This window comes from Protobothrops mucrosquamatus, unplaced genomic scaffold (genome assembly GCF_001527695.2).
Source record: "Protobothrops mucrosquamatus isolate PMUCROS unplaced genomic scaffold, P.Mucros_1.0 scaffold903, whole genome shotgun sequence".
NCBI lineage: Eukaryota > Metazoa > Chordata > Lepidosauria > Squamata > Viperidae > Protobothrops > Protobothrops mucrosquamatus.
In genome coordinates, this window is record NW_015387155.1 from 138,270 (window position 1) to 164,050 (window position 25,781).

Genomic DNA, 25,781 nt, shown 5'->3' on the forward strand with positions numbered 1-25,781 from the left:
TCTTTTTTACATCGTGGTGACCAAAACTGGATGCAGTATTCCAAGTGTGGCCTTACCAAGGCATTGTAAAGTGNCCCACTACACACTTCCCTCCATGTAGATGCGGTTCCATTCCGGTAGTTCCCCAGTGCTCCAGGATCTTTGAAAAATATAGTTCAATGGTTCTGAGATCGCATCTGCCAGTTCCTTGAGAACCCTGGGGTGTAATCCATCTGGTCCTGGTGATTTGAACTCATCTAGGCTGGACAGGTGCTCACTTACTGTTTTCTTGCCTATCTTAACTTGCGTTTCTATTCTGTTTTTCATGGCACTATTTTTGGTAGGTTGGTCTGTTTTTTTCCCTTTGTGTAAAGACAGATGCAAAAAACGAGTTAAATAATTCTGCTTTCTCCCTGTTGCTTGTCACCTTCTTGCCACTTTCACCCATTAATGGACCAATCATTTCCTTCACTTTTTTCTTGTTTTTTACATGTTGAAAGAAGCTTTTTTTGTTATTTTTTACTTTGGTTGCAAGCCTTAGTTCATTTTGAGCCTTAGCTTTTCTCACTTCATCTTTGCAGGCTTGGGCTATTTGTTGATATTCTGACTTAGTTATGTGCCCCTCTTTCCACTTTCTATACTTGTCCTTTTTATCTTTCAATTTATCAGAGAGTTCTTTATGCAGCCATGCTGGTTTCTTTTGAGAGCTGTTATTTTTCCTCTTTGTTGGTATTGTGCTAGACTGGGCTTTTATTATCTCACTTTTCAAAATTTCCCAAGCTTCTTGAATTGTTTTCCCCTTGAGGATTCTCATCCATGGAATCCTTCCCAAGCCCTAAGTTTATTGAAATTAGTTCTCTTAAAGTCCAAGACTCTAGTTTGACTGTGTTCTATTACTTGTGCTTCCATAATGTTGAATTCCAATATTGCATGATCACTTCCTCCCAATGTTCCTGTGGCTTCAACACCTTCTATCATTTCATCTCTGTTAGTGAGAATTAGATCCAAAATGGCTAATCCCCTAGTTCCCTTCTCTACTTTTTGGGAGACAAAGTTGTCTGCTAGGTTTGCAAGGAATCTGTTTGATTTTCCCCTTGGTGCAGAGTTTGTCTCCCAGTTGATGTCAGGGTATGTTGGAGTACAGCCCCATATATTACTGAAGGGCTAAATTTGGCTGAAGGGTTCTGTCAGGACCCACTTCAACTAATCACCCAACAAAGTAGAACTCTTGAAACAGGCATTGTCTCAAAAGGAAACTTTTATTAGGGACTAGTGATAGCAGTCAATTTAAGGTGAGATCTGAAGAAAAGCCCATGTGAACGATATAATCAAGCAATATGCCCCCTCCCATCAAAATCATAATGTCCGTTTGAAATCCAGCCAATCCACAGGTAGCCTGGTGGACAGCTGACCAGCACAGTAGGCACATATCTCAATGTCTTCTCCAGCTTTCGTTTCCTTGTAACTGTCTCCTAGATAAGGAGACACATTCCATACTCAAAAGGAGGCCAAAGGAGAAAGTGAAAGTTAACACTATGAATCCCCCATGCACCCCCTCCCCCCAGCAAGAATGGCAGGACGCAAAAGGATAGAAGGAGAGAGCAGATGAGGGTTTTGGGGTCTGACAGGTTGTGAATCCTTGGATCTTCTTCAAAATTGTAGGATTGTGGATGTGTAACAAGGGAAAACCCAATAATTTTCTTCTATCTGTTCTAGTTTGGACTAGCTGAATTCTACATGAAGTCCTGTTCTGGATTCACCAAAACAGATTTAGGCTTTTCAGCTTGAGAATATACTGAGAACCTCTGGGGGTGCAAAATCTGGGCAAAACTAAAATTGTTCTGTCTTTAGTGATGTCCTTGAGTTTTATAAGCTTAAATCTGGGGAGGTGGGTGTTTAATTTTAGGTTTCTTGAACCATATGTCCTATGAATGTAGTTATATGAGGAGATGGGCTGACTCAGTGTTTTTGATAAAGTACAACCTGTAAATCAGTTACAATCTGCTGGGCAGGCCATCATGGCAGAACATATTTATTCTAGCCAGGCCAGTGAGAACTATCTTTCAAAACAATTTAAAAATAAATGTACCCTTCTAAATCTTTGTGGACTATACCAGGAGGCACGAACCCCTGGTCTGCGGCATGCCATTGTTTTTGGTAGAAAAGTGTTAGTAAAATGAAAAAAACCCTGCTGCATACACTCTTGGCTCAGCAAAACAACTCTTCTTTTTATACTTGATATACTAGAGAAATCCTGGAACAGCCAGGTCAAGCCAGGAAATTAAAAATCTGGCAGGGTGACCCAGATGATTCGACATCCTTACCTTGTATTTGTCTGAATTGTCTGAATTTAAATTTTGTGCAATATAGAAGCGGAGACAACAAGCAGATAGGGCAAAATATAGAAGATGCACAATCCTGCTCATTTCAGCATTTACATTGCCTTTTTTCTTGTGAGGAGGAGGAGGAGGAGGAGGAGGAGGAGGAGGAGGAGGAGATCAGTGAATTGAAGTGGTCAGGAGAAAAATACTCCCGCCTGTTTTTCAATACTGGATAGCAAAAGGACTCAAGAAAGCTTCCAGCCCCAAACTCCCAGATCATAAAATACAGAAACACTTTCCGTATACCGATAGAAATGCAATGATTTGAGTCATTAAAGATGAACTGGCCTAACTGCATATTACAATGTCTGCAAAGTAAATTTGATATAAAAAATGAAGAATGCTGCAGTGGGAAAGTTGTAATTACCATGTCTGCTTCTCATATACCTTGACAGTCTACATGGATTAAAATAGTGATTTTTGAATTATATTTAAAGGTTGTTCTGATAAAGGTTTTTAAGCCTTCAAATTTAATTAACATTAACCCTTGCTATTCAATGTCCTGATAAACTGCTACGAAATAACATTTGAATACTTATTAGGAATATGTTAATTTAATTTAGGTCCTAGTTTAATGTAGATTATTACTTGCACAAAAACATACTGCTGTTATTGGGAATTATATGTAGATTTAATTGCACTTATACCCTAATTATAAACAAAGTTAAATGTTCTTTCTTCCCTTAGAAGCATTACTTTTTATGAGATTTAATTGAAATCCGTAGGCTGATTTCACAAACGGTATTTAGATCGCTCACTGCTCTTCTTCTCTAGATAAATCCAAGAGAAAAGCAACCTCAATTGCAATGGAATTGTTTTCAAATGATTCTCTTCTGCTCATTTTCTGCATTCATATTTTAAATAACTTGTCTCACACTAGAAATCACAATCCTATAAAACATTAGGTCTATGTGCATTCAACAAAACTCAAATTATCTAAATAACTTATTTTGGAATGAACATATGAACTGATCTTAATAAACTATCATTTGCTACTTCAATGCAATTTTTATTATCCAACTTTACTGATACATTAGGCATACAAAAAAGTGAAAGCTTCCGAAAGCTAAATAGAAAACTATTATATAAATATATAGGAAATATATAACTCTGAGTTTATGTAATAGATGTCACATCCTGGTTTCAAATAGGCATTTGAGGAGAAAAAAAGATATACCTTTTAAAATAGAAGTGACTTGAAAAGCATTGCCAATCTTCTCCAAATTTGTTGCCCAGGTGACAATTATAGTGCGCGCGCGCACACACACACAATTGTTTTATATATATATGCTATATTCTATTCTCTTTTCTACCAGGAAACACTCTCACCCCCATAATTCTTACTCTCTCCAATAATACATTCAAGTAGTCATTGCCAACAAGATTATAATAAACATGAAACCAATGACAAATACAAGAGAGAAATCATGATGTTTGGAGGGGTAACCTAAGATTTCCAGAAGTACAAATTATAAGGCAAACACTCCTCCAAAACAAAACAGAAAGGCAACCCCTCCTTCCTGCCTTAAAAACAAGGTATTAAATATCAGCCTTTCATCACATCATGCTAAATAAGTCTTGAGGGAAAAATCTGGAGAACAAAGGATGGAGACAACAAGCTGAAAAGCATTCTACACTATATTGCAACTTTTGTGATAACTCCAAACTTTTCTCTAATCAGAGCACAACCCCAAACTCCATGCAGCCCTGCAACAATTCTGTATGCAATTGAATGCCTCCAAAAATTGCCACCAAATTGTGATTGTTAAGATGACAAGAGGAAAAGAATGTATGTAATCATATCCAATGTACGTCTACTTCATTTTACTCTAGCTTAAGACTTGTTTTCTTTCCCTTGTTTCTTCACTTCTTCAAGAGCAACCCTCAGCATGCCAATTAAAGGTCAAATACGATTGTAGCCTAAACAATCTGCACCTGAAATGCAACAAAAATGGCCTCCTCAAAGACATCTGAGGCAACATCTAAGTAGGAGCTATGATGGTTATGTTAAAATGAATATATTTAATCTTTATGGTCTTACAGAATTCACATTTGGGTTACATTTAAAACTGTCCCTTCAGGTAACTAGACTTTCAAAAAGAGTTTCCAATGTCAGAGGAAAAATGAAGTTGCACTCTACAGAAAGGCATACTTGGACAAAATCAATGTCTTCCCCATCCCCGTCAGGCAATAGGTTGATGAGAAAAAAGATTCCATCAGTGGACAATTATTCTTATGTCTAATTATCCTACTGCCGCTGAATAGTTTTTTTGGGTGGGGAAAGTGGAGGCTAGAGGAATAGCACATAACCAAACAGCTGTAGAAGGAAAAGGAAGAAGACTGCATTATATTCCTCAAAAAGAGCCAAGTTTCTGAAAGCAATTTTGGCATCTTATTTGAAAAAGGAACAAAAGTGAAGAGAAAACTTTGCTTGAATTAGTTGTCTGAAAAATGACACTAATTAGGCCTTGATATTCTTTTAAGTACAATTTTAGTTTCCCAAATTCAGGAAAAGAAAGCTTTTAATAAGATTCCCATTTATGGGGAAAGTCAGGGATGGTCAACCTTGTGTCTTCCAGATGTTGACCTGATTCCCATTAGCCCCCACCAACGAAATCCACAGTAAAAGATAGTGGGTGTAACTCAAAATATCTTAAAATAACATGTTTACCAGGAAATACTCTCATCCCCATAATTCTTACTCTCTCCAATAAGACATTCAGGGTACTGTATTAATCACGAGATTAATATACTAAAAATGGCTCCCTTACCTAAAGAATGATAGAATACATTTACTTATTTCATTAAGTCACAATAGGGTTCTCTCCCAAAAAGCGAAGAGCTTTGCAATAGTTAGATGAAGCAGCACTGTGAAAAGTCTACACACCTGTTAAAATGCCACTTTATGCACTTACACAATCATGTCATTGTTAATTTTTCGTTATTACCCCAAAAAAGATTTGTTTGCTTTTCAATTGATTTGTACAGCTTATATGTTATATTAAAGGTCAAAAAAAATCTCGAGTGATTTATCTTGGTCTGACTTTTTTACATCTCAAAAACCTGGCATTTTAACAGGGGTATATAGATTTTTTATATCCACCATAGAAATAAGATGTTTGTCATTCCTGGTGATTTGCCCAAGACCCTTTGCTTGCTGCTATTAGAAACAAATGCTGAATTCAGTCCAGAGGTGAGAAAGTTAGCTGGCTCCTCAAATGCTCTTGAACGTATCTCTCAACAGCCCTGCCATGGGATGTGGTGGCTGCTGGTGATGGGAGATGGTGTTCAACGACTAATGAGATCGTTTCCTCATTTTTAAAACAGGACAAGTGTTTCAATCGCATAGATCTCATGGAACTATGCTTCCTTTCCCAATGCATTTGGCTTCGTTTCAGCTTCAAGGTGCATGAATACGGCTTTGAGGGGCTTGGCTTGCAATTTTCTAAAAGCAGCACAATAATATTAAAAAGTGTATGTAAAAATAATGGAGTAAATTTTGTGTTACCAATTAATTTATCTGGCACATGGCTTCAGTGAAATTAGGGAGAAAAATAGCCCAATAGTAGTAGTATATCTCATTGATTTAATAACAGGATTTATATAGCACACAAAGAGTTCTCTACTCTTATCTTCTATGCCAGTAAAAATGAGCACAATGATTCACAACTTTTTAAATGGTTTATCTTTGAATCAGCAAATGATTTAAGTCATTTGTATTACCCATCTAGAGATCAAAAAAATTGTGCCTCAGTAGAATCTACTAAAAAACATCCACTATGTTCATGGCTGGGCTTAAATTCTGAATATGTTCTTCAGGTCCAAAGCCAACATCCTGACCGCAATCACAATCTGAAATAAAACCTACATATCTTATGTCCAAGTGTGCACAGGACAACAGCCTGTTGCATACTTAAGCGGCAGAACAAAAATCAAACTACAGAATGGAATGTCAATGAACTGTACAATTTCATCACAATGGGCAGCATTCATCCTTCCAAGCTATATATAAATACACCTACAAATATATTGCTCTAGCTATAAATCTTTTTATTAAAAAAATAAGTCATAATATTTTTATACCATCCACTTTCCTTATTTTCCCCCAACTGCATGTAAAAATAAGTGATAAGGAGAAATGTTCATCTTATGAGAGAAGAACAGAACATTTGAGGATTTCTGAGCAAATTATATTAGTCTTCTTCTGTTTTTATTTTCTTTGCCACTGGTTGAGAATCTTCAGCAAGCAAACCTTGTGCTTTCTGATTAGAAGTGCAATTTCCTGTTAAAGTGTTCACAGTATTGTATAATTCTGCTGGGGGGCATGGGATTGATACACAATTTCTGGGAGAAGACACCATCATAGACTGCTCCTGGGATGCCAAGGGCACTGAAATTGCTGGTGCTCTTGCAGCAAACAATTGTGCCAGATTCTCCAAGGCAACCGTCTGTCTGTCCATGGCCTCTGCTATCCGTCTGGTAGACGTTTCCATGAGAGCAATCAGTTTGTCCATGTTTTGAGCAGCCTGATTTACATGATTGGCAAGTATGGTAAATTCCTCCTTATGGGAATCACATGCTCTACTCTGTGCAAGTTCAGAGGTTTCACTGTGTTTTGAGTGCAAATCAGACAGAGCATTTACTAGTCTGTCACCCACTTGGGAAATGGCATCTACTATGTCTGAAGTAGTTTCAGTTTGTCTCCTTTGTTTCCTATTCCAGTGGTTGTTGCTTATTCTGTCAGCATCAACCAGGGATGCCCTGGAAAAAGTGCCAGATGGGCCTACATTGAAAACAAGGAATAGGAGTTATCAAGTGATCAAAGACAATCCACAATCCACATTAATCTCCCTAGAATTCATTAATATTTAACCTGGGGGCAAGTCAAATTAGGAAAAGAAACAACCTCTGAACAGATGCAAACTTTAATAAGTAAGCAATATTCAAACCTGTGCACTTAAGTCAGTAAATTTTATGCAACATTAAATGATAGTATTTCCCTATCCACTTTAAAGAAATTAAGCACAGCTTCCCCTAATTTAATTTAGCTTAAATCATACCAGAAAACCCGTCTTTCTGAAAATGGTGCTAATTCTTAATGTTCACCTGAGCTGATGGAATGACCATCTCCTCTTGTATTAGGGAAACTAGGTGAAGCCACATCTCTCGCAAGAAGGCCATCTTCTTCATGCGGTTCCCATTCATCATCTGGAGACTGGGCATTTACAGGTTCGGAATCCATCCGTGCATCTTGAAAATAGCCATTGGAGTCATCTGTAGGTTCTGGGATGGATGTTTCATCATCATCAGAAACCAAGACAACACTTAACTTTTCATTTTTTTCTTGCTCGAAGCCCAATTTTTGGACCTCATGATTCCTCCTATCTATAGATAGAGAAACTTTGGACACCACAAGACCCTTGTGCATGCACAGGAAACTGTTCAAAGAATCATAAAATGGCAAGGCGCGTTGACCGCTCACAGAAGAGTTGTTTCCACAAACAATTGCTTTGTATCCTCGTCGAAGTTCCTTGGCACGCAAGCGACACTGCTTCATATCCCGGTCATAGCCATATTCTCGCATCCTATCAGAGATCCACTCATACTGTGCCTCGTTCCGAAAGTTGGTGGCCAGGGAGGCTTGGACTTGGTCATCACCCCAGATCTCAATGAAAGTCCGTATTTCTTCATCAGGCCAATATGGATTACGATGGCGAATACTTTTTCTAGGAGCAAATGACTGGATGTTCATATTCTCCCCTGGCAGTTGCTGTTGATCAGAAAGCAACAACTTAATCCCAACAGATGATGAACTTTTCGTTGATGTTAAGTATTTTGCCCGGAGATGGTTCAATTCTTGCAAGTTATTCTGCAGACTTTTTAAAAAATCATAGTCACCAGCCATTCTCTTCTTTATGCCCTTGCTGTCAAAAGGGAAGCCAAACATTAATATTCTACAAATCTACAAATTTTACCAATTATCCTGGGGTTCCTTGTTTGGTAGGCCTGATTGTATAAACACAGTACCCTCTCTATGTTTAATATGCTGCTTTCAAAGAAATGCACACTCAGAAATTTGTTTTAAAGAACATATATGCATCACATTTAATAGAAGAATCACGGTGTGCTCTATAGAGCTAGCTCCCATAATCTATTCATTACTTGAATCCAAAGAGAACTACATACATTAAAATTCAACAGTTTGGAGTAACTATGGATAAGCCCTTTTCTGAACTGAAAAAGAAATACAGTGATGCAATTTGACTTTATTTGTAAAAGAATTGTATTCATGTAGTATTCATCCTTGATACTGTATATAATTCAAATGTTATTCTTTAATGAAGTAAGTTCACTATTATTCTTCCAAGTCAATGTGCTTAGGAACTGCCATTACAATCACTGCAATTTTTTATTCATGTAAAAGTTCAATTATTAGATTCAGCATATGACAATACTTCACCCAGCCTTGCCTGCAGGCATCCGGATTTTAAAAGAAGGACATTAATTAATGTAGATAATTAACAAGATAATAAACTCTGAAAAAGCAACTACCTCAAAACACTACAACAAATTAAATGCCTGCATTTGAAACTTGATATAATATAGCCAAGCCACAAGTAATCCTATATTTTTAAAGTTTGAATTGGGGACTCAAATTTTCCATCCATCCATCCATCCATTGGCCTGTTGTATCAAAAGTATTTTGCTCTTTCTCATGGTGGGGGTGTATGAAAATAAATGTACACATACACACCCCCATATATACACACACACACGTTTTTGTTCAACTTTCTATAGACTAGTGCTCCCCAGTTATGCTCCCATTACCTAGTAGTCAAAATGACTATGTTGACTGGGGCTGATTCAAGCTTCATCAAGCTGGTCTGTAGTTATTTGAGTTCCTTTACTGATTACCCTGGTTACTTCCACTCCGGTTCCCATCAGTCTATATGGGAATTTCCTTAAGTAGAAGTTGGACGTCTGGAAATCGTGCATGGCAAAATCCGAGAAGCAAAGGGCTCAGAACCCAAATCCCTTCCTTTCAAAGCCCTGCTCTGAACGAGATATAGAGGATGGCTGCCAAATTGGGTCCGTGATGACAGCCTCCTTTAAGTGTCTCACGGGGCACTTAAATCTGGGTTTCTGCGCGTGTTTATAAATGTATTTTAGAAATATCAACCCTGGAGTACATCCGCCCTTTTTCCAATCGCCTCCATTCCCAGAAAATCCCCCTGGTGATGTTCTCCCGCACTTTCGGAGCCAAGCCTGGCTGCTCTCCTAGGCTATGAAGGCCGTGGCGCGTTCCCACGACCCTCCATGCCGCCTCTTCCTAAAAGCTACTGCGCTCCCTTCCTACAGTCGCACACTTACCGTACTTGCAAGTTCCCGGCTCGCTCGTTGGCAAGCAAAACAGCTGCGATTGGACCGGCGGCAGGACAAGCACGTCATCGACCCAATCGGAGCCTATTTCAAAAAGGCTGGACAAAAGCAGAGGAAGAAGGCGGGGCATCAACACTCCATCAGGAAGGTGGGGAGAGGCAAAAGTCAAGCTGCTGACTGACAGGCGGACCTTCGAATCAAAGGGCGGAGAATGAGGAAGGGCGGAGAAGAAAGGCTAAAAAAATGTTGCATCAAGATAAACTCGAAAGAAAATAGGCAGGTTGGGACTCAGGTGGCTTAAAAGCATCCTCTCTCGTTGCAAGCGCGTCTCCCGAGATGGAGGCTTGCAATGGTTATTGCAAAAAGGAAAATAAAGTGTAACAGAAGGCGGAGGTTAAAACAGATAACAGACAGTGTCCCTCCTCTCTCTCTCTCTCTTTCTTTACCTTGCAAAGTTAGGCATTTCTGGCGGAGAAGCAGAAATTCCCGCGGAAACGGGGCTGAACTTTAAAAGTCTTCAAGCGGGCAACGCTCGCAGTTCAAAGCACTCGTCCTTCCACCTGGTTGAGAGAGCCCATGTGACCGCCAGACCTCCAGTCACTTTAGGGGAGTGTCCAAAAGCGAAGGTCTGCGCGCTGTTATCCCCGGGATGCTGCGCTCTTGGCCTGTCTGGGTTATAATAATAAAGTTGGAAGGGACCTTGGAGGTCATCTAGTCCAACCCCCTGCTCAGGCAGGAAACCCTATACCATTTCAGACAAATGGCTGTCCAGTCTCTTCTTAAAAACTTCCAGTGTTGGCGCATTCACCGCTTCTGGAGGTAGGTTGTTCCACTGGTTAATTGTTCTAACTGTCAGGAAGTTTCTCTTTAGTTCTAGGTTGCTTCTCTCCTTGATTAGTTTCCATCCATTGCTTCTTGTCCTGCCCTCAGGTGCTTGTTCCATCCTCCTGTCTTTCCACCGGCTTGTGGTTGCCCTTTTCTTCTTGTCTGGGACAAAATATCGGAGTTAGACAGGACTTGGATATCAGTGAATTCCTGGTTTGCTTAAGCATGGTTTGCTCAAGCCACAGCGTCCACGTTGATTTCTTGAGTAGTTTCTTGTGCACGGAAAAAGGTCAAGTAGGTAAAAGTATCTCTCCCTCTCTCCCTCCCCCCCCTGCATGTGCGTATGCGCGCGCGTGCCTGTCGGTGTTTCTCACTCTCAACAACTTTTAAGATGTGTGGACTTCAACTCCCAGAATTCCCCAGCAGAGGTTGAGAAACACTGATCCAGTACAGTAAAAAGAATTAATAGATTTGGGCTTGGAGCAAGAGAAAAAAAAGAAAATCTAAGGATTCTTTGGATATATTGGGATTCTGTACTGTGTTAAGCCAAAGTTGATTTTTGTGTGATCTCAGCCTCTATCATTTGTGGTTTATGTGAACACAACCATTTTCTTTATAAGGGGTACTGCAAATAAAGATTCCCTTTTTTCTTTTCCCTTCCTAGTTTAATACAAAATGACCTAGAGCAAGGCTTTTCAACCAGTGGTACGGGTACCACCCGTGGTACATTGGCACCTGGCAGGTGGTACGCGACCATCCTAGAAAAGTGGTAGCAGGGGAGGAGAATGAGCTGAACCGATGGCAGCACCGCACAAGCCTGAGCGAGAGATGGCTGGAGTTGCAGGGCTGTCAGGGCTCAGCGGAAGCGCCAGGATCAGCGCTTCTTCAGGACTGTCAGGGCTCAGTGGAAGCGCCAGGATCAGTGCCGGGCTCCAGCTGGAGCTCGGCACTGATCCTGGCACTTCTGCTGAGCCCAGAAGAAGCGCCGATTAGCTGGAATGTTGCAGCATCTCCAGGGTCTTGTGATTTACATTCAGATGCTTGGCAACTGATTCATATTTATGACGGTCACAGTGTCCCAGGGTCATGTGAAGTGACCAAAACCTGCTGCAACCACCCAGCAGATGGGGGAAATAAAAACCAAACACCCCCCAGCTGCCAATCCTCAACAGAAATGCTCACAACAATGAAAACCTCGGATAGGAGGAAGAGCGCCGCCGGGTGGGCAGGCAGGTGTCTTGCTCGGCACTTTTTTCAGTGCCATTGTAACTTCGAACAGTCACTAAGTGAACCGTTGTAAGTCGAGGACTACCAGTACTTCATCACTTTTTTCCTTTTTTTTTTTTTTTGGTCATCGAGTTTTTGACACCTTGCTAGGCGACTGGTGGTACTCGGATATTGCCATATCCTAAGAGTGATACAATGGGTGAAAAGGTTGAAAAGCCCTGACCTAGAGTACTGCTTAATGAAAGAAAAAGGAGAGGACCAGATAAATGCAGATTGTCTTTTCCAGACTTTTAATTTTAAATATATTTTGCTCCATCTTCTCAGTTAGGGTACAATATACCTTTCCAGTGGAGAGCCAGTTTGCTAGAAACTGGGAGGCTGAATTCTAGTCTTGCCTAAGATTCAAAGTCAGTTGGTAACATGGGGCTAGTCACTTTCTCTCAGCCTTGAGGAGGAGGAGGCAATGGCAAATCATTTCTGAAATCTTGCCAAGAAAACTGCAGGGACTTTTCAGGTGGTCTCTGAGAATCAGGCACCACTAAATGGAAGAAGAAGAAAAAAGGCATTTCAATACAGTGATACAGTACTACCATTACTATTCATTGACTCCGTCCTTGAGTTTGCAGATAATTATGCAAGCATAAATGCTCTGGGTTCAACCTAATGCCATACCAGTGGTGTCCTTAACAGCTTTAATGGAGAATAAGGATAGTATATGATAGCATATGAAGGATAGTATATGATAGATTCTCCTAGTGGTGTTTCCCTTCCACAAGGTGAAAGGGAAAAACAACCACTGATTGTTGTCCTTAATTGGTTAGACAAATGTTATAACTGGCTGAAGACACAGATGATGATTATTCTTTTTAGCAATAAAGTGTTTTTAATTAAAGAACATACATTTTTTAAGACACAATACTATTGCATATTTAATAGAGTGCAATATAGCATAAACATAACTTTTTTATGCTCTAGGACAGTGTTTCTCAACCTTGACAATTTTAAAGCATGTGGACTTCAACTCCCAGAATTCCACAGCCAGCATTGCTGGCTGTGGAATTCTGGGAGTTGAAGTCCACATGCCTTAAAATTGTCAAGGTTGAGAAACACTGCTCTAGGAAACCAAAACATGTGATTCGCTTTATTTCAATATCCATTGTAGTAGTCTGGAACGGAACCTGCAATATCTGAGGTATGCTTATATTTCAATGTACTTAGCAGGGAAACCTGATACTGAATCTTGAGATGTTCACAGGTAATGACAGGTATGGTTTTCTGACATTTGTTGTATCTTTCAGTCTCCATTCTGATTCATAATAACCTGATGTGTGGCCTCTTTTGGCTGTTATCAGAGGCCTCTGTAAAAGGGTTTTGTTTTGTATCTTGGGAATAATCCTTAAAGCTTTTACACCTGAAAACCATTTTGTTCTGCTAATGCTAGGTCATATGAGGTCTGGAAGTAATGAGGAAGAATCTATTGCAAAGCAAAATAAAAGTGTATTAAACATGCTGTATAAACAGTAGTAAGAGATAAAATATATTCTAAAATTTAACATTTAGGACTTTTGTAGGCACCTGTCCATTGCACCATAAATGTTCAGAGAATTCAGATATATTATGTGATGTAAATATCCTTGTTGAATTTATCATTTCCTTTTCAAATGTAACTAGCAATAGCAAAATACATTAATAATCCTTGAATCTTTTCTATGACATCGATAGTAATGAGTGGCACAAGGCTTAAATTGCTTGTGAATATCTGGAAGTTTAATTTTATTTGTATAATGTTATTCAGTGTTGCTGTTGTTAGGCCATTATGTCCATGTGTGCAAATATTATAAGCTGGAACTATGTGAACTTGGGCTCAAGTTATGTGCAAATTTTCCCTTGTTAAAGATTTCTTGCTGCAAATGTTTATCTCTAGCAGGAAGGGATGAAAATCTGTGAGATATTTGGGGGACAGGGAAAACATATAAATGGATATCTTTAAGTCTCCGCTTATAGAGTAATAATGTGCATAGTTCAGAATATATTCATATTTAGATAAGCAAAATTTAATTGATTAAAAAAGATAAATAGACTAAAAATCTTTCCTATTTATTGGGTAGAATGTTTTTAAAAATTAATGCAATGTTTATAAAAATGTTAAGAAGCTCACATAAACTAATACTTCTTTGAAATAATAGTAGTAATTTGCCTAAATCATTTAAGATCACTATGGTACTTTTTTCAGAAATACTGCTTCTTTTTAAATGTAAATGTGTATTTATTTTTGCTAAGCAATTCATTATATTGGTTTAGAAACCTGAGTTTAAATGTATGCTATATAGCAGTGGTTCTCAACCTTTTCTTCACCATGGAGCCCCTTTAAATACCTTTTGTGGCCACAGACCATGGCCACGGACCCTGAAGACTTAGCTCAGGATTTAAATCATAACATTTCTTCAAGCCTTCGTGGACTCCCCTGTGACAACATCGCGCCTCTCCCAGGAGTCCGCAAACCACAAATTGAGAACCACTGCTATATAGTGCACATATTGTATATGCTTTAAATATCAGCCTTCTTTTGAAAAATACATGTTAGTATATATTTTAAAAGTGAAGTCTTAAAGTCTATTCTGCACTTTGTTTGCCCAGACTATAATCAAATTAACTTTTGTTCCGAAGCATCAAAAAATGTCAGCATAACTTGCTTTTTTTGTAAATAAATATTTTAGAGATTTGGAAACCATAATTCTTAAATCTACTATACAAAGCAAGTGTTCCATTTTGTTTCATAATTAAATTGGACCAGTTCTTAAGATTTTTAAAAGTAAAATGCAGGAATGCAAGTCACCTTGAAAACAAAATTGCATTGGTAATTAATTTTACATCACAACTGCCTTGCACTGAAGTTCTCTGAAATCATGTGGTATATATGTTGTGTACTTAAAATCACTATTCACATGTCCAGAGAGTAGCCTTCTCCATTTTGATGATCTCCAGATGTTTTGGGACTATACCTCAGAGAATTCCATGTCAGCCTATGGTCATAATAGCAATAGCAATAGCACTTAGGCTTATATACTGCTCCATAGTGCTTTACAGCACTCTCTAAGCGTTTTACAGAATCAGCATATTGCTCCCAACAATCAGGATCCTCATTTTACTGACCTTGGAAGGATGGAAGGCTGAGTCAATCATGAGCCAGTCAGGATTAAACTCCTGAGAGTGGGCAGAGCTAGCCTGCAATACTGCATTCTAACCACTACGATACCATGGCTTCTGGGAATACCTGGGAAACTTTAGCCATAATACATTTGTAGGGTGCCAAATTGGAGAAAACCTCTCCAGATTTTAAAATATGTCCTAGAGTTCTCGTTGACTCAAATTAAACTAGATAAGATGGCATATTGAGACATTGCAAATGAACACGAGCTGCCAGAGTCCCTAATTTTATTGATTTTTATGCAAGCTGGCAATTCTAGGAGTGGAAGTATTCTATAACATTTGAAGGAAACCAGATTACAGAAGATCAAAATATATCTGCTGAGATATTTGTGTTAAGTTCAGTTAGGACTGTATTAGAAATAACACCTTGAAGCAAACTTGGAAATACACTGACAACTAATGCAGATGTCTCATACAGTATTCAGGTAGTTTCTAAGAGGAGAAAGAGCTACAGAGGTATCAAGTCACTTTTCCTCTTCATGATCTCCTTGAATAGTTAAAGCCCAGGCAGTAAAGGTTTGAGGATGCAGGGTGAAGGCAAAGTTCCTGCAGATCAAGCAACTGACCATTCAGATTGTCAGGTGCTGTGGTTTTGAATGTAGAGGAAAACACCATCCATCCATCCATCCATCCATCCATTCATTCATTCATTCATTCATTCATTCATTCATTCATTCATTCATTCAATTTCTATAGCTTCTCAACTCAACCAATTGACTCTGGCTGACTTAACAGTTCTAAAATTCTAAAACAAAAATATTCAAACAATAAAAACTCCAATAATTAAATAAATGATATGTCAAGTAACATTTGTGTAATATGAAAAGCTTACACTTTTAAAAATATGTCTATACACTTTAGACATATTAACTATCTGTAGGATACTATCTGTAATTAACTACAGTATCTGTAGGATTAGTCAGGCCAGACTTTCAAAGAGTGTTGGACTATGACATGTGATTGAGGGATATAGATGAAGGGATACTATTACAGTATTTTCACCAGACATAGTTAGTTTTTTAATTTTAAAAACACTATTTGCTATAAGAATGGGAAAGTTTTGCTTGCTAATACTCTACCACACATGCATACATAAATATACTATTTTTCAGAGATACTGTTGCATCCCCAAGTTAGCATCATAATTTAAACTAAACATATCAATTCCATTATAGTCCCTTTGAGAGCAGGAGATTATGTTAAAATGTATTTTAAAAAACAGAATTATAAGTCTAAGAGAAAATATAGCATTTCCTAAATGTTTGGAAATTGCACCATGTTAACAAGATCAAAGCTAAAGCCTTTTAATTTAATGAGAAAAAAAATCCCAAATCCCAACACCATACACATTAAATAGGAAATGTGAGCCTCTCCTGTAGTGTCTTTTCGTCATAAAACGTTTAAAATTTTAACCTCCTTCTGTGTAGTTATTAGACTTGATTCAACTACTGTATCAACGAGATAGTCTACTGACTAACGACTTTTACGTTTACTAGACGTTCGAGATCATTACTTTCAGTTCCTCATATTACTTTTTTGTCTTCATTCTAATTTATATTTCTCGATTACTATTCGGATACAGCAATCAGCCTTAGAATTGAGACTGAAGATACTGAAGTGGTAGAATTTTTTGTCATTTAGGATTGAGTATCAAAAGAAAAGAAATCAGCAGTCAAAACATATGCTGCAGGCTAGACTTTGTAGAGTAGCAATAAAAGCCTTGGAGAAGATTCTCAGAAGATGGTATGGATCTAGACCTACAAAGAACAGAATAGTGCAAGCAGTGGTTTTCCTTTTGACACTCTGTGGACGACACCAAGCTTGTGTTTGATTATTTTGTTCTAATGATATATAACACAAGACAAGGTAATTTTATTGATAGGGATGGAATTATCCACAGTGGGAATGATAATTAGGAAAGGGAAGCAAACATTGAAATATCAGAAACTAATAATATTCATAGCTTCAATAGTTCTGGGCAGTTCAACATCAGCTGGTCCCCAAATTAATCCTTTGTCCCTGGAGAGATATGGAGAACAGCAAAAAAACAAAACAAAAACCAGTTATATGGAAGGTCTTTGAAGATGCAAAATAGTTCTAAGCTCAAAGATTGACCAACCCTGCTTTAAAAGTTTATTCTGGCAGCTCTTAGTGTACCTTTGGTATAAAATATGAGCTGGTTTATACATTTGGTAAAATAAAAATGCAGTTTCTCCTAAACTGTTCCACTTCAGGTTGAGAATCTTTTTTCCACTGTTCCTTCAATAGAAATATTTCTTCCATATGTAAAGAAGAATATACTGTAAACATATCAAGAAAACCAAGTGAATTGTCTATGCAAAACTAGCATTTATTCTAAGAAACCTTTAGAAAATGCATCCCTCTCCTTTCTAAACCGAAGTGGCAGAGTCTGATAAATGCTTTAAAGGCTGATCATATTCAGTGAACAAGTAGAGCTGAAGCCGCTCTAGGGCAGGTCAGATTCGTGTGCACAGATTGCTGCATCAATTGCACATTAGACTTCTTCCATATTACATTTTGCACTCAGGTTTTAAAACATATGCAGAGAAGTGGCTGAAATGGCACATTTAGTAATGTCAGAAAGGCAGTTCTGTAGAAAACGGTTGGAGAATTGAGTTTTTCCTCCTGATGCTTCAAAGTGGTCTGGTGTTTTAATAGGTAAAAGCAGTGCTTTCCAATATTTTTTCTACATTATCCAAAACTGCAGGAAATCTGATCAAACTTTGAGAACTGATCATAAGTCCCTTCCTTTAGCACCATCATAACTTCAAGTAGTTGCTGAATGGTTGTAAAAACAATATAATTATAAAATATATTATAAAAATAATATGATTGAATGATCTTTATGTCATTTCAATATATTACCTTTGGTAATTTCATCAATGTTTATCTTAATAGAAATGTTTTGGGAGATTTTTTGAATATATCTTAGTCACAGGAGTCACCAAGTTATAGTCCATGGCGCGGTACTGGGCCGCAGAAATAGCTGGTGAGCTCTCGTGGTAGCATCACTGCATGGGCGCTAGTGGCCCCATTTGTGCATGGATGGGTGCGCTAGCACTGCCACCAGCGGCACACGGGCACTAGCAACCCGTTTGCGCATGTGTGTGCTGCAGGTGTGCGTGGTCTGCTTGTGCATGTGCATGCATGCTAGCACCACCACTATGCACATGCCTGTTTGCTTGCCTGAAGCTGCTGTTTGAAAAGTTGACTCTGGGTTCTTTGCTTGGATTGGGAACCATCGTTGAAACTTGTATTATAAATTGATCACGATAAACCTTTAATCCAGTATTTAATGGAGTATTTCTCAACCTTGACATCTTGACGATATGTGTACCTCAACTCCCAAACACATCTTCAAGTTGTCAAGGTCAAGAAACACTGATATAATGCATACTTCTTTACCTGCCTGGCATATTCAGTCGAATATGTAGAATATTCAGTCTATTAGCTATGAAATCCTCAACCAGCAGAAACGAATCAGTACCCTTATTTTCAGAACATTCTATTAAATGCTTGAAACTCTCTTAAAATTTTGCAACAAAATGCCACTCCCATGTAGGAGGTTTTGGATTTATTTATTTATTAAATTTCTATGCCATCCATCTCACTATCCAAAGCAACTCTGAGAGGCTTAAAGTCTTGTTAACAAGAATTATATTATATTAACAAGAATTATATAAAACTAAAAACCGTAACTGTGATGGGATTACTCCACCAATCACTCCAACATAGACAACTCTATCAGGATCCCAAGCCCACTAGCAGATCCAATTATATATTTCCCCAATAGTGTAGAATTATGTCTTTGATACCAAGTATTGTATATCAAGTATACAATCTGATTTATTTTAAATATTATTTTTTTGGGGGGGGGGAGAAGAGATCAGATTTGGTTAAAAATGCCATCATTTGGGCTTTTATGATAAACAGCCGTAACATTGCTCTGCATTAACACAATCACATAGATTCCCTCAAGAATGCCATATGAGAAAGGCCAAAGCTTCATTTGCCAGACAGAATACTAAGCAAGGATGTTTTATTGTCCCCAAATAGCTGTGTTACGTTGGAGTGTATCAGTAGAATTTCATCTTAGTTTTAGAACATCAACTTTTTTAGCCTTGCTGCAGGGAATTACACTCGCTTTGCTATGACAGAAGAATAGGTTCTGTAGCCAAGTTTTCTTGGCATATTGAGGTAAAAAAGGCCAGTGAACAATTTATTCATTAAAGTGCTATTCTAGCAGTCATAGTGTATTAAATGGCTTTTTGGAACCAATCATTATAAGGACAAGTTGGTTGGAAAGCCAAAGGGCAGGTGGTATTCCTTTGTGCTTGCCCACATGAGGCTCTTTTCTCTTAAAAATCTTTCCTCTTCTTCGAAGCTGTGAAGACAAATTTGTCCTTAAGTGTATATCCAAAATAGTCAATTTTTGCTCCGGTTTTAGCGAGTAGCCAGCCAACTAGTTTCTACCACAGAAAGAATATGAGTGTGCATTAGCCCTAAATATTTTATTTATTGATTAAGCATGCTGTAACAACGTAAGGCTGGAAGGGGAGTGAGGTTTGCAATTACATTTTCTGGGTGCTTCTTTCTACCGCGTTCCCTTCTCTCAGTTTCAAAGACAGCAGGAAAATGAATTAGATACAAAATCAGAGCTTATTTGTATTATAGTATTTCTGATAACTAGCAAAGGTTACTTTGCCCATCTAGTTATAATATGGTCAGCAAGTATCATTTTNTTTTAGTTTCACTTTTCCTCATTCCAACACACGTACGGGGAGAAACTTGTTATCCAAGTTAAAGTAAAGTCCAAAATAAAAAGCAAGCTTCCAAAGTTGGTTCGTCTGCTTACAAGTAAAACTCACAATTAACTTCAAGTTGCAGCGGTGGCGGCGGCTTCTAGCTTCGCCGAAGCGAAGACGTCCTGGATTGCGGAGATATCCTCGGGGCTCCGGAGGAGTTCTCACCTACATCATCCATATAGGACGACTCGGGAACTCAACTCCTACCCCGGGCAGCTCACCTATCCCCTTATGCCCAGGGGAAAGGTATCAAGCCGTTTGACAGCTGGTGCTGGCTGTCAAACCGGCTTTTACGCAAAACAGGCGGGAGGCAGCAAACAGCTGCGACCGACGAAATCGCCTGCCACCGGAAGTCACCCCCTGCTTTACAATTTTATTCTGGCAGCTCTTAGTGTAACACAGAGTATACCTCTGTATAAAATATGAGCTGGTTTATACATTTGGTAAAATAAAAATGCAGTTTCTCCTAAACTGTTCCACTTCAGGTTGAGAATCTTTTTTCCACTGTTCCTTCAATAGAAATATTTCTTCCCTATGTAAAGAAGAATATACTGTAAACATATGAAGAAAACCAAGTGAATTGTCTATGCAAAACTAGCATTTATTCTAAGAAACCTTTAGAAAATGCATTCCTCTCCTTTCTAAACCGAAGTGGCAGAGTCTGATAAATGCTTTAAAGGCTGATCATATTCAGTGAACAAGTAGAGCTGAAGCCGCTCTAGGGCAGGTTAGATTCGTGTGCACAGATTGCTGCATCAATTGCACATTAGACTTCTTCCATATTACATTTTGCACTCAGGTTTTAAAACATATGCAGAGAAGTGGCTGAAATGGCACATTTAGTAATGTCAGAAAGGCAGTTCTGTAGAAAACAGTTGGAGAATTGAGTTTTTCCTCCTGATGCTTCAAAGTGGTCTGGTGTTTTAATAGGTAAAAGCAGTGCTTCCCAATAATTTTTCTACATTATCCAAAACTGCAGGAAGGCTGATCAAACTTTGAGAACTGATCATAAGTCCCTTCCTTTAGCACCATCATAACTTCAAGTAGTTGCTGAATGGTTGTAAAAACAATATAATTATAAAATATATTATAAAAATAATATGATTGAATGATCTTTATGTCATTTCAATATATTACCTTTGTTAATTTCATCAATGTTTATCTTAATAGAAATATTTTGGGAGATTTTTTGAATATATCTTAGTCACAGGAGTCACCAAGTTATAGTCCGTGGTGCGGTACTGGGCCGCAGAAATAGCTGATGAGCTCTCCCCTCGTGGTAGCATCACTGCATGGGCGCTAGTGGCCCCATTTGTGCATGGATGGGTGCGCTAGCACTGCCACCAGCAGCACACGGGCACTAGCAGCCCGTTTGCGCATGTGTGTGCTGCGGGTGTGTGTGGTTGGCTTGTGCATGCGCATGCATGCTAGCACCACCACCATGTGCATGCCGTTTGCTTGCCTGAAGCTGCTGTTTGAAAAGTTGACTCTGGGTTCTTTGCTTGGATTGGGAACCATAATTGAAACTTGTACTATAAATTGATCACGATAAACCTTTAATCCAGTCACCCCCATCATGTATTTAATGGAGTATTTCTCAACCTTGACATCTTGATGATATGTGTACCTCAACTCCCAAACACATCTTCAAGTTGTCAAGGTCAAGAAACACTGATCTAATGCATACTTCTTTACCTGCCTGGCATATTCAGTCGAATATGTAGAATATCCAGTCTATTAGCTATGAAATCCTCAACCAGCAGAAACGAATCAGTACCCTTATTTTCAGAACATTCTATTAAATGCTTGAAACTCTCTTAACATTTTACAACAAAATGCCACTCCCATATAGGAGGTTTTGGATTTATTTATTTATTAAATTTCTATGCCATCCATCTCACTATCCAAAGCAACTCTGAGAGGCTTAAAGTCTTGTTAACAAGAATTATATTATATTAACAAGAATTATATAAAACTAAAAACCGTAACTGTGATGGGATTACTCCACCAATCACTCCAACATAGACAACTCTATCAGGATCCCAAGCCCACTAGCAGATCCAATTATATATTTCCCCAATAGTGTAGAATTATGTCTTTGATACCAAGTATTGTATACCAAGTATACAATCTGATTTATTTTAAATATTTTTTTGGGGAGGGGGAGAAGAGATCAGATTTGGTTAAAAATGCCATCATTTGGGCTTTTATGATAAACAGCCGTAACATTGCTCTGCATTAACACAATCACATAGATTCCCTCAAGAATGCCATATGAGAAAGGCCAAAGCTTCATTTGCCAGACAGAATACTAAGCAAGGATGTTTTATTGTCCCCAAATAGCTGTGTTACGTTGGAGTGTATCAGTAGAATTTCATCTTAGTTTTAGAACATTAACTTTTTTAGCCTTGCTGCAGGGAATTACACTCGCTTTGCTATGACAGAAGAATAGGTTCTGTAGCCAAGTTTTCTTGGCATATTGAGGTAAAAAAGGGCAGTGAACAATTTATTTATTAAAGTGCTATTCTAGCAGTCATAGTGTATTAAATGGCTTTTTGGAACCAATCATTATAAGGACAAGTTGGTTGGAAAGCCAAAGGGCAGGTGGTATTCTTTTGTGCTTGCCCACACGAGGCTCTTTTCTCTTTAAAATCTTTCCTCTTCTTCGAAGCTGTGAAGACAAATTTGTCCTTAAGTGTATATCCAAAATAGTCAATTTTTGCTCCGGTTTTAGCGAGTAGCCAGCCAACTAGTTTCTACCACAGAAAGAGTATGAGTGTGCATTAGCCCTAAATATTTTATTTATTGATTAAGCATGCTGTAACAACTTAAGGCTGGAAGGGGAGTGAGGTTTGCAATTACATTTTCTGGGTGCTTCTTTCTACCGCGTTCCCTTCTCTCAGTTTCAAAGACAGCAGGAAAATGAATTAGATACAAAATCAGAGCTTATTTGTATTATAGTATTTCTGATAACTAGCAAAGGTTACTTTGCCCATCTAGTTATAATATGGTCAGCAAGTATCATTTTATCTAAATCGGCATCTAAATTATTTAAAAGTCCTTAGTTTATGCAAATATAAGTAATATTACAGCTCCAACCTTCTAACCTGCCTGTCAATAACGCACATGCATCACATAAATCTTAGGACTGCTCATTAAGTGTGATTCCATGCACAGAAAAAAGGAATGGAAATGAATTCATTTAAAAGTATAACTTGGCTGATGTGCAATGCTGCAAAGGTTCTGTATATGACTAGTTTTATGAATGCAAGAAAATGTTTCTACCAACAGAGAACTATGATTTCAAGAATAATTTTTGCAATTCCAAGAATACCATGATAACTTCTCAAAATATTGAGTTTTTATTTCTCATTTTGTTTCACTTGGCAGACTCTTAGATGTTTGTGTGAAAATTGTCTAGGTTAGTTAGCATGACTTTATATGTTACTTATTGTATGGGAGCTGGCTTAGGCTAAATTCAGCCCTCAAATTGGTTCTTGTTAGCATGGATAGGTTAACATAGACACAAAGTTCTTGAACATCATCTCAAACATCAACAAGGAAGAGGCTTTCATATCCAATGTATGGCATTCAAAGTGCACTTATTTTTGAATGCAATTTCATGGAAATTAATGAGTAAAAGTCCTAATAAGCAAATTACAATAGGGAAGATTACATTATCAAAAGATATATGATTGGAATTATGTCGGAATACAATTGCCAAATCACATCTAAAATGCAGTAGCCCATCTGCTAACCAATGTGTTTGCAAGCATTAGCATTTGTTTTTAGTTTTTGGTTAGTTTCTGTTTTTTTTAAAAATTTTTCCCTTAGAAAGCATATTATAAATACTTATGTTTGCCTTATTATATAAGGTATGATATATAAGGAAACCATTCTTGCTTAAATTTGGTTAGGTTTATGTTGTAAATATGATGATGATGAGGAGGAGGAGGAGAAGGAAGAGGAGGAGGAGGAGGATGTTATTCATTGAGTTGTGTTTGACTCTGGGTGATTCTATGGTCCAGGTCTGTCCACATTATCATAATTAATAGTAATTATGCTATTATTGTGTTTAGGTTTCCAGTCTGATATCATTGGCAAAGTGCTTCTTTTCTAATGTTGTGCCAGATTCATCCTTTCATCTGTTAACATGTACAGTATCTTTTTTTAAAAAAATATCCTGTACAGTATTATTACTTTATAAGTTATAAAATAACTGATAAATAATAGTAGAATAAACATTATAAAGTAATTCAGTCTGTTGTATGTTGTGGAACAATTCCTAATAACAATATTTGAAGTTTCAAGTCAAATTTTATTTTTTAGAATTTTTAATATAATGCTAAGTATTTCTATATGTTTTGAGTTTTAAAGCATAATTAATGCATTTGATAACATATTCCTTCTTTATTGTTGCATTTGCAACATTTTTGTTACATGATTTATTTATTTTTTCAGTTATTTATGGAGTTAGGGGGGTCTGTAAAACATTTTATACCAATTTCCCTTTAAGACAAAAATACATTTAAGATACAGATGTATCCCTGCAGACTTTGGAAATGAAAACTAGAAGGCAGTTTAAAATTCTTACACAAGATTTTTTTAAAAATAGAGATTTTCCCAACATTCAGAATACACTCAAAATATGCACAAAGTACAGAAATGCCTTAGGATATCTTAGTCATGTTTCTACATTATTCTAAAACAGCAGATTGGATTATCTTTGATTATAGATGGGAAGCAAATCTAAATATGTCAAGATGCATCTGCAAGAATGTTGAAAAAAGAAAAGAATTTGCATCTCTGACAGCTATTTCAAGAACTAGACAGCTAAGATACAGATGGAGAATTCCATTTGCACTGGAAATTTTCCAGAAACAGAAAAAAGTAATTATAAAGACAACCTGAGAAGTTTTCTATATAAAGAATTAACTGCTTAGGATCTCTTGGACAAGGAATTAATTATCTACTGTAGATAAGAAGGAAAAGTAGATGTAACAGCAGCACTGAACCCAACCCCAAAATGAAACAACACTGATTTCCCGGAATGCAAATGGACGAAAGTAACCAAATAACAGGAAAAAAAGACCCCAGAAAGCAAAGTGCTGGTATACAAGAAACCCATTAAAACAGACCATGTCAGTAGATTAAAACAGAAAAAATAGGACAAAAATATTTAACCACATAAAAGACTAAGAGAAATGGAATAGCAATACATTTTAAATCATTATCCTGGGAAGTACTGGAACAATTAAAAAACAATGCAGGTCCATTCTAATTTTGAAATGAAGACAAGTTGCTTTTTAGCCTTTCTAGTCTCAACCATTCTCTATCGCAGTGGTTCTCAACCGTTTTAATGCCGCGACCCCCAACCGGTCGTAAGTCGAGGACTAAACCGGTCATAAGTCGAGGACTAAACTGGTTGTAAGTCGAGGACTACCCAACCGGTCGTAAGTCGAGGACTTTCCCTGCCCGGGAGCGCCGCGCATGCGTGGTTCCGCCCCCTGCGCCGGCCGAGGCGTAGCTGGCAAACGGCAGAGATGGAGCAGGCTGACCACCAGCTGGCCCAGCTCAAGGGAGGTAAGGCACCCGCCGGAAAAGGGGAAAAAATGGCGGACAGCCTTGCTTGCTGACCCCCGTGAAATGGTCGATCGACCCCAAATGGGGTCGCGACCCATAGGTTGAGAACCGCTGCTCTATCGTGAGAATGGTGCCAGCCTGAAAGGAAGGACTTATATTTTCAAAGCAGCAACATAAGTCTTGGTAAAGACTCTCAAGACAATATTTGTTTTTCATTTCAGCAAAGACTAATGAAACAATGCTTGTATTTGTTGCCATAGGAAATGTGTGTTGATCCTAGAAAACGTTGAGCATTTCTAAGAAATGGTTATGTTGGAATTTCTGGAGACATTAAGTAACACTTATTTTCTACACTCCAAGCTCCACCAGC

At 38.0% G+C, this 25,781-nt stretch overlaps 1 protein-coding gene across 2 annotated transcripts; it reads right to left on the bottom strand.

Moving 5' to 3' along the window:
• Positions 1–6,430: 6,430 nt before the first annotated feature.
• On the bottom strand, positions 6,431–10,204 carry LOC107290471. 2 transcript variants are annotated; one of them, XM_015819351.1, is made up of 3 exons: positions 10,187–10,204; positions 7,467–8,284; positions 6,431–7,143 (listed from the first exon to the last, which is right to left on the bottom strand). In XM_015819351.1, exons 1-3 carry the CDS (start codon positions 10,201–10,203, stop codon positions 6,554–6,556), a joined length of 1,425 nt encoding a protein of 474 aa, XP_015674837.1. In that variant the 5' UTR covers position 10,204; the 3' UTR covers positions 6,431–6,553. The 2 variants fall into 2 exon arrangements, with proteins under 2 accessions (XP_015674837.1, XP_015674836.1); XM_015819350.1 differs by lacking the exon at positions 10,187–10,204 and adding an exon at positions 9,189–9,349.
• Positions 10,205–25,781: the final 15,577 nt, after the last annotated feature.

Excerpts from the sequence above, each read along its gene's own strand:
- LOC107290471 (XM_015819350.1), bottom strand. The coding sequence starts at position 9,235 with ATGAAGCTTGAATCAGCCCCAGTCAACATAGTCATTTTGACTACTAG. Across the intron at positions 8,285-9,188 it reads ATAGTCATTTTGACTACTAG|CAAGGGCATAAAGAAGAGAA; the intron begins GTAATGGGAGCA and ends CCCTTTTGACAG. Across the intron at positions 7,144-7,466 it reads TGGTCATTCCATCAGCTCAG|GCCCATCTGGCACTTTTTCC; the intron begins GTGAACATTAAG and ends TTTTCAATGTAG.